Consider the following 13,488-nt stretch of genomic DNA (forward strand, 5'->3'; position numbering starts at 1 on the left):
TAGAGGTAGTGTGTAATTTGGAATGTAAAAGGCATATCTTAATAGAGTTCTATCTCCTCTGATCCCTGTGTGTATCTGTGGTTAATCTATTGTGTGTCCGACGTGCCATGGCACTGTCCCACATGCATACTAGGTGTTGTCCACCGGAATAGTAACCGACAGATAGGAGCGCAGAAATATAGAATATAGTATAAATGTAACGCATGTAAACGGTTCACGCGGGAAGCATGAACGGCTAAAAAACCCTGTGTATATAAAGGGCAGAAATCCTCTGATAGAGGTAGCATGTAATTTTGAATGTAAAAGCCGTATCTTAATAGAGTTTTATCTTCTCTGATCCCCGTGTGTATCTATGGTTAATCTACTGTGTGTCTGTGATTCTTGGTGGCGTAGTGTAGTCGTAAGAGCGTAGGCGTGAGTAGCGGTGTGGTTGCTAGTCCATTGTCTAAGGAGTTCGGTTGTAGCCATCTCCCTTATACGCTACTAGGATACGGTGTCGTGAAGTACAAAAGCTTTACATTAAAAGTCTACAATAAGATAAATACGTAACTAAAATAACATTTAATCATGTTTTATATATAAAGATAATATTAACAACACATATGATAATATTATATATATGTAAAGAAAAATAATATATATATATATAGATAAATATATTATATTACACGAACAAGAGAGGACTTAAACCAATAATCCCACCCTATGTAAATTTTTGTATGTAAATTTTTGTTAGAAGATGTAATATGTCGTTACGGGTGTGTTGGTAAAATAATTGCAGATAGAGGAGAACTCGACTCTGATGAAGCTAGAGAATTCTTCAGCCGAATAGGGGTCAAATTATCACTTACAACTGCGTATAATCCAAAAGCCAATGGAAAGATTGAAAGAGGACATAGCCCAATAGTTAAGGCGATCGCGAAAAGCTGTAAAGGTAAAATAAGAGATTGGCCACACATGCTACCTTATGCACTATGGGCAGATCGAACAACTCATAGTTCAGTAACAGGATACATGCCAGCTAAATTGATACTTGGCCAAAAGCCCATCATGCCGATAGAAGAATCAATTATGTCATGGATATCTATTCCATGGAGAGAAGAGGTGAGTAGAGAAGAATTACTTGCTTTGCGAATTCAACAATTAGAGCGTCGACCTGAAGATATAGAAATAGCAGCCCAACGATTGAAGGAGGCTCGACTAAAGAATAAAATCCGTTTTGATAAAAGTCATAGAATTCGACCTAAGAAAATAGAAGAAGGAGATTGGGTGCTCGTGTGTGATAGCAGTTTAGATAATCAACATAGCACCGTCCGCAAGTTCGCTGAAAGATGGTTTGGGCCTTATATAGTAAGAAAAGTATATGATAACTTTACTTATAAGCTTAGTGAATTGGATGGGACACTAATCCTAAACGTGGTAGCTGGAAAGAGGATAAAAGTATTTAAGAAAAGGTTTGAGCTTGAACCTCCTCCAATAGATCAACATGAAGATGAAAGATAGTGGCACATGCCGGAGGATGTGCAAGTCTAGAGGGGGTGGATGTCGTGAAGTACGAAAGCTTCACATTAAAAGTCTACAATAAGATAAATACGTAACTAAAATAACATTTAATCATGTTTTATATATAAAGATAATATTAACAACACATATGATAATATTATATATATGTAAAGAAAAATAATATATATATATATATAGATAAATATATTATATTACACGAACAAGAGAGGACTTGAACCAATAATCCCACCCTATGACTCTCAAATCTTACCATTTATTCTATACTAGTAATATACATAAAATAAAGCATACTTTATATATACTTTATATTACATAAAGGACTTGCTTCATGATATAAAAATAAAGTTGTATGTTGTATTCAATAGTATTTTGAGACTTGAACCCACAACCTCATACACTAAAGTCAACACACCTACCATTAGGCTAGGCCCTTTCTCTTTAAGATTATGTTTTCATGTTTATTGTTATTGCATATATTGTTTCATACATAAAAGCTCAAATGAGCGAGATGTTTATCATGCATCACATGCATTTCATGCACTACATGCATGACTTGTACCCTCCAATGCACCATATGCATGGGGGCACCTATTCAAATGGTGAAAGAGAAGATCAAAAGGAGATATGTATGAGATATCAATCAAATATTTATTACATAAGAGATACCATAAAATAGAGAGAGAAAGGAAGAAGTTCAACATAAAGGTGGAGCTCTAACTTGGCGGTCGTGGTGGTCAACTCTCAACAAGAGGGAGGTGGTTCGAGCCTTACCTTCATCAAAATATTGAAGTGAAGATTGTAGTGTTCTATGATCAAGAAAGAGAAGAGTGATTACCTTGCAAGACAAAGTTCGGAGGTTCAACGACGTGCACAATCATTTTGTAACTCTTTCATGAAAATGATTATAAATTTCATACACTTTCTCATATATTATTTTATATCTTATCTTGTCTTATCTTATATTCCTTAAAAATCCTATTTTGTCATATCTTATTGATCTCTATTCACTCTATCTCTACTCTTTCGTCTCTTCCGTCCATAATCCCAGTGATTCCTTCCTCACTTTCACGTTATCCTTTGTGTGCACAACGCTACGCTTCTAGGCGAGTCACGTCACAACAACAGGAGGTATCCCACTAAGTATTACGCTACAACGGTACCATTCGTTGCAACACAGTCACTTTGAGGTCTAGGTCGAAGGACTAACTGTTGATCGTGTTCCTAATCGGTAACAAAACCTAAGGGTGTTTGAATGTCGTACCGAAGGATCAGAGGTCAAAACCTGATAGTAACTCAAAAGCATGCATATTCATGGGATACCCGGAATATGAGTTTGGCTATAGGCTATGGAACCTAGTTGACAAGAAGGTGGTGAGGAATCGGGATGTAGTCTTCCTAGAAGACAAGACTATTGCGGACTGGAAGAAACAGAAGTTGGAATTGACTGTCAAGTCAACCCCGACAGCCAATCGGTACAATTGAATCCGAGTCGGTCAACTCGAAGAGACCAACTGACTGTTTGTTTGAATCGGCAAAGCTACTAAGGTCGATAAAGGAATATGAATTGGAGTCATCCAACCTGGAGATGTTGATTGACATACATGAACCCAACCCGAGAAAGGAGTTGTCAGAGACATCCGAACAAGAGCCAACAACGAGTGGAAGGAGGTACCCACTCAAGGAAAGGAAATCCCAGACAACATATGCCAGTCAATACATCCTCTTGACTGACGAAGGTGAACGAGAGTGCTATGATGAAGCCATTGCCGATGATTACAAAGAGAAATGGTTGAGCGCGATATAAGATGAAATGGCCTTCTTGCATGAAAACTACACCTATGACCTAGTAGAGTTGTAGAAAGGTAAGAGAGCACTCAGGAATAAGTGGGTCTACAAGGTGAAGACTAGAGAAGCCAACAACATGCCTAGGTATAAAGCCTGTATAGTGGTTAAGGGGTTTCAGCAAAAAAAGGGCGTCGACTTCGACGAGATATTCGCACCAGTCGTGAAGATCACGTCCATCCAAACTATTCTGAGCATAGCTGCCAACATGGATCTGGAGATCAAATAGTTGGATCTCAAGACAACATTCTTTCACGATCTAGATGAAGAAATCTACATACAACAGCCTGAAGGCTTTGTGGAGAAAGGGAAAGAGAATCTAGTGTGTCGACTGAAGAAAAGCTTGTGTGGATTGAAACAAGCTCCACACCAATAGTACAAGAAGTTTGAATCCTTCACGATGGAACATGGGTTCCAGAAAACACAAGTTGGTCATTGTGTGTCTATCAAAAGGTACGACAAATAAGACTTCTTGATTCTCTTGTAATATGTGGATGACATGTTGATAGTCGATCAAGACACAAGAAAGATTGGTAGCTTGAAGAAAGCTCTAGGCAAGTCATTTGCCATGAAAGATCTTGGACCAACCAAACAGATTTTTGGGATGCACATAGTTCGAGACAGAATTGAGAAAGTGATAGGGTTGTTACAAGAGAGATATTTTACTAAAGTCCTTAAAAGATTCAACATGTTGGACGAAAGTCGGTAAGCTCGGTATTGCCAACAAACAACAAATTGAATGCTAAGCAATGCCCGAGAAGAGAGAAGGAAAAGGCCGAGATGAGGGCAGTATCATATGCCTCGGCCGTCGGCAGTTTAATGTATGCTATGACGGGAACTCAACGCTCCTTATGTCCAACGCTCGGCCGCAACCAAGATTCTTTTCATACAAAGAAAAACGGGAAACAAATGCACGCGACACAAAGGAGAGAAAGGGTACACAGAATGTTTACGTGGAAAAACCCAAAGAGGGAAAAACCACGGCAGCCCACAGGCTGCAAACTATCACTATATTGGAATGTACAAACAGTGAGTTCACGGAGGCAACGACCTCGTGCTCACGATCTTCGCCACAGGCAACGGTTACAACAGAGGCAACGACCTCGTTCTCTCTCTCTCTCAACCTGTACACTGTTACACGCTCTCACTTCTTGCACCAACAAGAAAATGACAACCCTTACTAAAAGTTTGCCCTAAGTCATATTTATACTAATATGACTTTTTGGCTATTTACAAATATAGCCTCGATGGGCTCTCAGAAACATATTTACGAATATGTCTCTTCCTCCGATTCTCACCGGGTCTGCGTCATCCAGCTCTCCGTAGCTGGGTGCTCCTCATCCGGTTCTCACCGGGCCTGTATCATCCGGCTCTCCGTAGTCGGGTACTCCTCATCCGGTTCATACCGGGTCTGCACCATCCGGCTCTCCGTAGCCGGGTACTCCTCTTCCGGTTCTCACCGGGTCTGTACCATCCGGTTCTCCGTAACCGGGTACTCCTCTTCCGGTCTTCACCTGGCCTGTACCATCCGGTTCTCCGTAACCGGGTACTCCTCATCCGGTCTTCACCGGGCCTGTACCATCCGGCTCTCCGTAGCCGGGTCCACCTCATACGGATTCGGCCTCGGCCGAGTTTGTTCGTCGGCACTGTTCTTCTCCCTTCCCATCCGGAGGGACCTGTCTCCCAACATGCTATGGTCTGCACGAGACCAGACATAGCATTCGTTGTGGGAGCAGTGAGCCAATATATGAGTAATCCAATAAGAGAACATTGGGCAGCGGTGAAGTGGATACTCAGGTACTTGAAAGGCACCTCGCAAGTATGCCTTTGGTATGGTGTCGAAAAAACTATGTTGGAAAGTTTTACCGACTCGGACATGTCGGGGGACGCAGACTCAAGCCGATCCACATTAGGGTATGTGATGACCTATGTAGGGGGAGCAATGTCGTGGCAGTCAGATTGAAGAAGTTTGTAGCTTTGTCGACTACAGAGGCAAAGCATAAGGCAGCGGCGGAGGCCGACAAGGAGCTAATTTGGATGAAGAGTTTCCTGAACGAACTCGGGATGAAGCAAGAAGAATTCTTGCTCCACTATGATAATCAGAGTGCTATACATCTAGCCAAGAATGTTGTGTACCATTCTCAGGTTAAGCATATACAAAGAAGGTATCACTCATTGCGAGAGAATGTAGATGAAGGAGAGTTTACCCTGGTCAACATCCATACTGACAATAATGGATCGGACATGTTGACAAAGAACCTACCAATGGACAGACTTAGAGCTTGTTGACAAAAGATAGGGTTGACTGACTTCCTCCCACAGGAGTGAAGGGGGAGTTTGTTGGCAATATGTTCTTCCAGTTGGAGGAGTCGACTGTTCGGGTTGAGAAGAGTCGATAGTCGAAGACAAGGATGAGCCGATTGTTCGGGCCGAGTAGAGCCGGTGGTCGAAGACAAGGAGGAGTCGATTGTTCGAGGAGAGTAGACAACTGAAGAGTCGACAGTAGAGAGTCGACTGATTAATTGTCGATTATTATTATAACTATAATAATACTACTAGCAATGTGTGGTAGGGGCTACACTTGTAAATACTCCATATGATGCATGAGTGTATATATATAGGGCAAATATAGAGATAGATGTGTGTGAGCATAGAACACATAGTAGTGCATGTGAAGCACGAGAGAGGAGAGGAGTGAACCATTGAAGAGCGGCGCCATAAATATGTGTGCAATAGCATACGCCAAGAGCCCTGTGTGGTTGATACACTCGACAAAAATAGTGTTGTAACCTCCTCCATTGTATATCCATTGTATAATGAACCTCTATTCTTCCGTGGTCTTCTCCCGTTTTAGGGTTTCCATGTTAAAATCTGTGTGCACTGTTTTTCGTGTGTGTACTAAGTAGTATATTTCAGTGCATTCCCTATCGTGGATTAAGGATTCGATTCGCAATAGGATAAAAAATTTTGACTCATGTTTCCATAAGCTTTCGCATAACACTACATCATTATTGTTTATTTGGATGGACCCTCACTCATTGTAGGACGAATCCTCCAAGTAAACAACCTTATTGTACCTCTTGACTTTATTTGCATTTGAAATTATATTAATACATCAAAGCTCTATAGCTTTGAACTCTCAACAATTACCTAGTTTAGGTGCCAATGATCATATAATATTGATTGCATCATAGCCATGACATGATGGTAAGATAATGATGGATGTCTTCTAACAACAATGTGCATTGTTCCTCATACATTGCGCCATTTCTTGAACATCGTGTAGCCATGTATCTTTCTTGGACTTCTTCCCCAAAGAGGTTCGCCGTTGTGGTCATCAAAAAAGTGTTATCGGTTTAGGGTTTGTTGATGATAATAATGTTGATGAAGATGGTAATGATGGGTGTGATGACAACCATTGCAAGGTAGTGGTGGAGATTGATCAGCATTGTGGGGTGGGGGGTGGCACTTAGAATGGTGTAGGGTAAGCTAATTACGAGAGAGAGAGAGAGAGAGAGAGAGAGAGAACATCTGTATTCTTCATTCATTACCCATAAGAGGGTTAAATAGTTACAATGAGGTTAGATTTATAAGGGTGCATGACCTGCATGACCCTCAAGCCATCCATACACATCACCCACTCACACCCTTTCCTATTTGTCCACTAACACTCGGTTCACACTCATACTCACATACATTTCACATTGACACAACACTATACTCTTTCACCCTCGGTCATCACAATAATAGTCGATGCCATGTGTTTGCGCCAACCCATTGGCCACCCGTCCGGCCTTGTACTTGTTGATCGAGCTCTCAAAATTGTATTTCACCTTATACACCCACATGCATCCAATCAGCTTTACTCCTTTGGGGAGACCAACAAGGTCCCATGTCTCATTGTCAGCTAGAGGATGCATCTCTTCCTCCATAGCCGCTTTCCATTCGGCATCTTGTGCCGCCTCCGCGTAGCTCTTTGGCTCACATATCTTTGCCACTTTAGTCATGTACGGATATTAATGCGCCATGTACTCATGTACCCATACCTAATCACAGGGTTCTTCTAGCGAGATGATCGGCGCAACTTTTTGTTGGTCGTCTTCAAGGTTCTTGTTGGTCAATTCTGACCTCAACTTTGAAGGTTCGTCATCGCTCATGGCCCCATCGGATTCGGTTCTATCCAATGTTCCCATATTGGTGCCATATCCCAACATCTTCTTCTTCCTCTTCTCCTTGTGGGTAGGCTATCTCCTCGGCTTCATCCATAGGGATTGCATGGCTGAGTCCCCATCACTCGTTGGCTCCTCTAAGTAAGAGTATAGAGTTTGAGTCTTTGTTAGTACGATGTGAATTAAGGAGCACTTATTGCCCTTTTCCTTTTCGAAGAGAAAGAATAATAATAATGCATTTGTAAATAATTACTTAGAGTAATTATGTTAGGCGGAATAGACTAAATAGATGTGTGTTATGTGTGTGTGAAAGAGGAGAGAGGAGAGACACAAGATAGATAAAAGATAAAAGACTCAAATGTATATTAACAAGGAGTAAAAAAACAAACTAGCAAACCAACATTTACAAAGGAAAGAGGAGAGTGCTTTATATTAAGTCACCCTCTTACTACATTCTCTCTTTAAAACACCCACTCTCTCTCTCTAGCAACTTGGGGAATATGGAAACTGATTAGCTATGTGTCATATTGTATGATTCTAGGATACAAAGTTAAAGTTAGGAAGTAGTGGTGACCATTGACGTTTGAGTGTTTATACATTCACTATATAAGGTATGTTCACACCCTAAACTTAGATTGAGTTTAATTTTCAACAACATTAAATGTAAATGAGGTTGGGTTTTCTTGGAGTTTTTGCTTTTGGTGACCTTTTTCTTTGATTTTTTTACTTTCGTTTCTTCTTGGACTCTTCTTTAGATTTTTTGACATTTTCTTGGGTTTTTAGACATTTAGGAGAAGGAGCTCTTCATTTCCAATGCTCATCTTTCAGCAATGGAAGCTCAACCTCATATTTGTCATTTGGACACCATCGGAATCTCCAAATTTTACCACCTAAATGTGACGTCATGGATACATCACTTTTCCACGCCATCACCGTCCTTTCCCTTTACAATTTCAGTTACGCCTTTTCTTACCATTTACCCTTATTTAAAAACATTTAAAACCCTACCTACGATTCAATAATTCACAATTATTTCACCAAATACACCTCCTACCTACCAATATATATATACATATATAGATACATACATACATACATACATACATACATACATACATACATACATACATACAAACATCAAAGCATATACATAAGCATACATCATCATATAAACACATATTCAAGAGTATTTGCATATTGCACATAGAAGTACACAAGTTAATTCCATAAACAAACTTTCCTCTATTATCGTACTTAGACCCACATATCTACAATCTCTAAACATACTTAAACAAGGTGTTGGTGCTAAAATCAACACGTAATTGTGAGTAACTTCAATTTATCAACTCAACAAGTCATGTCAACCCATCCTCTCTTGTTCAAGACCGCATTGGTCCAACTCACATTTCACACACACGCGTGCATTCTCAACACAATGTGAATTATAATTAATTTGTAAACCCTATACATGCTTGGAGTTGGACTATTTTTAAACCATATTTATGCTCCAACAAAGGAGGTTCTTCATCCAGAACAAGACCTTTTTTGCATGAAAGAAACTCGCAATCAAACAAGCCAAGCACATGCCTTCAAATTTTGAATGAAAACTCTCACAAACATAAGAAGAAAATATGGGAGAATTCTTTAATTAATACAATAGTTTATTGAATGTAAATACGATAGAATATATACAAGAAAAATAGCATAAAAAACTTGTAAAAATGAATTGTTTTAAGCAATGTCATTGATATGTGATTCTAGATAAGCGCTAGCTGTGCACATCTCCTCTTTTAGATGCTCCTCGATTGCATCCATGAAATTCTCATCATATTCAAATATCCATTTAATGATGCTTGTATTTGGCTCAACTCCAGCTAAAACTTGAGCACTATAAGTCACGTTTGGATTAGAATGCTTTCCCAAATATCCTCCCTCAAAGACTGTAGCTTTGAAACTCATTTGTTCATGGTCAATGTTGTTCCATAGAAACTTGACGTAATCAAATTTAGAAAAGTCTGAAGAAATCAATAAAAGGTTATCAACGACAATGTTAAAAGTATAAATTGCATTTCAATAAGATCATATTTTTTATTTCTGTGGAAAATATTGACAAAATATCATATGAAACATGTTTGTGGCACAATATATGATATCTTGCACAACAAAATTAAGGATTACGTTAAATGGAAGCACAAAATATAACCCACTTGTGTGGCTAGGTATGTAGAAGCTCTTCTTGAATAAGGGGGACAAGTTGGATCTCTAAACAAAAGCCTTTATTTGGTGCAAACCAATAGCCAAATAAAGAAGTATTAATGCTAAGATAAAGTAGGATATTATAAGCTTGCCGTGCATGAGTACTAAAGGTAGATTTTCATGGTCTCTTAAGCTCTCAAGAATGCAATGGTCTCAATTTCCAATGTCAACTACCATACCAAACAAGCTTTAAAACATGTTGATAAAACCTATTATGCCCATATATTAGTTGATAACATGTAAGGTGCACTTTTGTTGCAAAATGGTTAAGATGCAATGACAATATTTAACATTGATTCACCCTTTCAAGGGCGTTAAAAACATTGCATGACATGTTCGTTATCTGAATGATTCAAATGGCTTGAAATCAGATAATTTACCCATTAATATGGATGTGACATTATGACTCTTTATAAGGTATAACTTTTGTTTTGTCATTTGTACTTGGAGTGCTCAACATGTTGGATAATATATTCCAAAGGCTACATCCAAGTGTTCATATTAGAGAACATCTCAAATTAATCATTGAAAACTTTCAATTTGGCATTCCAATGTAATAGATTTGTTATATATTCATTCCATACAGAATCTTACATGAGGATTGAGAATGGACTCATCACTTAACTCATTTCACACCATTTTGTGCAACGTATATACTGCAGATGCAATGAAGTTACATTTTTTAGATCATTTTAAAGAGGATTTTAGTATTTTTAAAGTGGCAAGTTCTTTTGTTGAAAGCACACTATGAAGGACATGGACAAATTTAATATAACCATTCTCTTGTGAATGAATCTAATCAAAATTTTCCATGTCCTTTTTAGTACTTATAACAAAAGAACCTTGCAGCTTTAAAAATACTAACCTCCTCTTTGAAATGATTTGAAAATCACAAAGTGGTTCATACAATGTATCTTTTAAGAATCTTCAAAATAGTGTATATGCATCACTTCCTTGCAAATGTACTTAACATCATGTTTACGTTAAGTATGAATTTCCTAAAGGAATATGTGGGTGTGACATATGTACATTGGAGGTTTGGATATTATAGATATTGGGGAGATAGAAAAGAAATTTCTATATCTTGTTATTATAGATCTCAATGGTTTAAGAAGGATAGCAATAATTATCTAGTTATTCCACAATATGGTAAACAAAAAGGAATGCTTTACATTTTACCAGATGGCACAAAAAGTAATGAGTATAAAAGCATTATCATGGATAGAAGTATGACTTGATGGTGAGGACTTAATTGAAGCCATATGTTTCTAAACTTTGTTTTCTAGGGCATTAATAGAGACTATAAAAAAGAGGCTTCAAGATCCAATGTTTCTTTCCACATTGAAAATATGTTTCAAGATCCATTCAAATTTAAAGAAAATGCACATATCACCAATGAACATGTCTATTGGATCTACAAGCATTTTAGCATGAAAAACTATCAGTTTTAATGAGTTAAAATCACTTGCAAACTTTTATGGCATTCGAAAAAGATAGATAGGAAAGTGTTTTCTCCCATAATTTATAATTGATAATTTTTTTGATGAATATACAAATTTTAGACCGCAAGCTACCACGAAATGGCTTGGAAGATATTTCTTTGATGTTTGAGTACAATAAGTTGTAATGATGTGTGAAAAGAAAAGCTACCCAAGCTTTTAAAGCTTTCGTTGATAAGGTTAATTCAATGTTTTTCGACTACAACATGTGATAGAAGCTTTAGTCGCCTAAATCTAATAAAGAATAAGTTCAAAATTAGGCTAAAAAGAAATGCAGTAGATGCATTGATACGAATATCCATTGAAGGACTTGAACTAGAAGAACATTACCTCATTGCCAACATTAGGTTGTGGCGAGAAAGCAAGGCATATCATCATATTTTTACAATAACATCTCATGAGCATGATGATGACATCTAGGAGTTCATAGAAGATATAGATTGGAACTTTGTAAATTCAATCTAATTTGTTTTAAAGTTTTATATATATTAGATCTAATTTTATCTAATATGTTGCTAATGCTAGTTTACAAAGTTTTGATAAGTGAATTTTGTTTACATAGTCAGGTATTTCATTTTTTTGGAAATATATACATATATACTTTTTTGGATCCAAACTTTTGTGATTTATTTGATTTGGTATTGTGCTAGAATTTTATTTCCTGATTTGGAATGTGCTAATTTTTATTTTCAACATGTTCCGGTTGAAATTGTTGCTTGTAGGAAAGTGGCTAGTTAAAGTTTTAAATTTCCAATTAGGTAACACGTTCATTAGAAGCATGAAAATTTCCACTAGGGGATATAGACTTTGGCAACACTAGTGTGCATTAAGTAAACAAGAAGTTATTATGGGAGAAAGAAAATCTTTTTTATGATGTTAAGGAATTAGAGATAGAACCATGCATAAGTCTTGTATTTAGATTTGTGTGATTTGACATTTGGATATGTATCATTTGACACATATATGGACTATGATTAAAACATGGCTTACTTAGATTTGTGAGACTTGACCCTCAAACATGGACTAAAAAATGCATGGGCTTCCTTAAAAGAACCAATTTAGGATACAAAGCACAAAATCATTGACTAAATTTAATGGGTAATTGAACGGCAATTCATAATAGGGATATGATGATGTAAATTATTGAAACATTATATTGCTCTCTAGACTCCATGTATTATATTAAGTCAATAGTATATAGAAATTGGGCGCATGTCTTTTTTGAATGAATAGAAAGTAGGTGGATAGTTTCATATCCACTCAAGTTGGAACTCATGATTTGTTCATGATAAACAATTAATGCAATAGTTTATACATCAAGTCAATAATACATAGTTTGAGATAGTAAAAATGTATACACACAAACACAAACACACACATACACATACACATACTACATATACATATACATATACATATACATATACATATACATATACATATAATGCATCCAAATGTAAGGAGGGAGAATTACTCTCAACATTGTAGTTTATTTGGCCAACGCCTCCAGTAGCAAGAGGGGGGCCATCCAAGTACTCAATCGAGGTGTAGCGTTGTGGGATTGCTTTCGGTAAGGTGATCTGAAAGTTCTTCATCCATACCCTCCAAACATCTTTTGGTGAATGCTTGATAACTATCTCGAGCTCAAATTGTTTCATTTTGTTTCTCACACACTATCCCTCTCTCTCTCTCTCTCTCTCTCTCTCTCTCTCTCTCTCTCTCTCTCTTGATTACTTAGTATTGTTTCTTGTATATTCATACATACATATATATATGTGTGTGTGTGTGTGTGTGTGTGTGTATAATGTAGGTGTATATGTCTATTTATCATCGTTTATATTATAAATTGAAATTTATATTTTTTTGAGCTCTTGTGATAAACCTATGGGAAATACTTTAAAGAAAAACAAAATTTAAATGAATGTTAAAATTGTCGGTGTAAAGCATTTATATAAAATTTAATAAATGTTAAAAGTGTCATTGTAAAGAATTTATGTATATAATATTTTGTAAATGTTAAAACTTACTTTTAAAACAAAAATTTAATTTAAAAAAACAATTAAATCATTTAAACTACAATTTCTAACTGTTAAAATTGAACTGAACCGTTTTAACCGTTAAGCTGCAGTTTCACAGTTCGGTGTGGTTCGAACTGAACCGTTGCTGATAGTTAATGAATATTGGTAACCTTGATGAAA

The 13,488-nt window shown here is 37.1% G+C and overlaps 1 protein-coding gene across 1 annotated transcript; it reads right to left on the reverse strand.

The window, feature by feature from the left end:
* Positions 1-9,214: 9,214 nt before the first annotated feature.
* LOC147856010 (uncharacterized) lies at positions 9,215-13,020 on the reverse strand. Its single transcript, XM_087329535.1, has 2 exons — positions 12,765-13,020; positions 9,215-9,550 (listed from the first exon to the last, which is right to left on the reverse strand). Exons 1-2 carry the CDS (start codon positions 12,946-12,948, stop codon positions 9,267-9,269), a joined length of 468 nt encoding a protein of 155 aa, XP_087185661.1. The 5' UTR covers positions 12,949-13,020; the 3' UTR covers positions 9,215-9,266.
* Positions 13,021-13,488: the final 468 nt, after the last annotated feature.

Source organism: Azolla caroliniana, unplaced genomic scaffold, assembly GCF_043228905.1.
Source record: "Azolla caroliniana isolate FFs.n. ecotype wild unplaced genomic scaffold, voAzoCaro1.0.p SCAF_13, whole genome shotgun sequence".
In the NCBI taxonomy this organism is placed as follows: domain Eukaryota; kingdom Viridiplantae; phylum Streptophyta; class Polypodiopsida; order Salviniales; family Salviniaceae; genus Azolla; species Azolla caroliniana.

Bases quoted from the DNA above. Each gene is read 5' to 3' on its own strand.
- LOC147856010 (XM_087329535.1), bottom strand. From the start codon at position 12,948: ATGAAACAATTTGAGCTCGAGATAGTTATCAAGCATTCACCAAAAGAT. The intron at 9,551-12,764 runs GTAATTCTCCCT...TGATTTCTTCAG, and splicing joins AATAAACTACAATGTTGAGA to ACTTTTCTAAATTTGATTAC.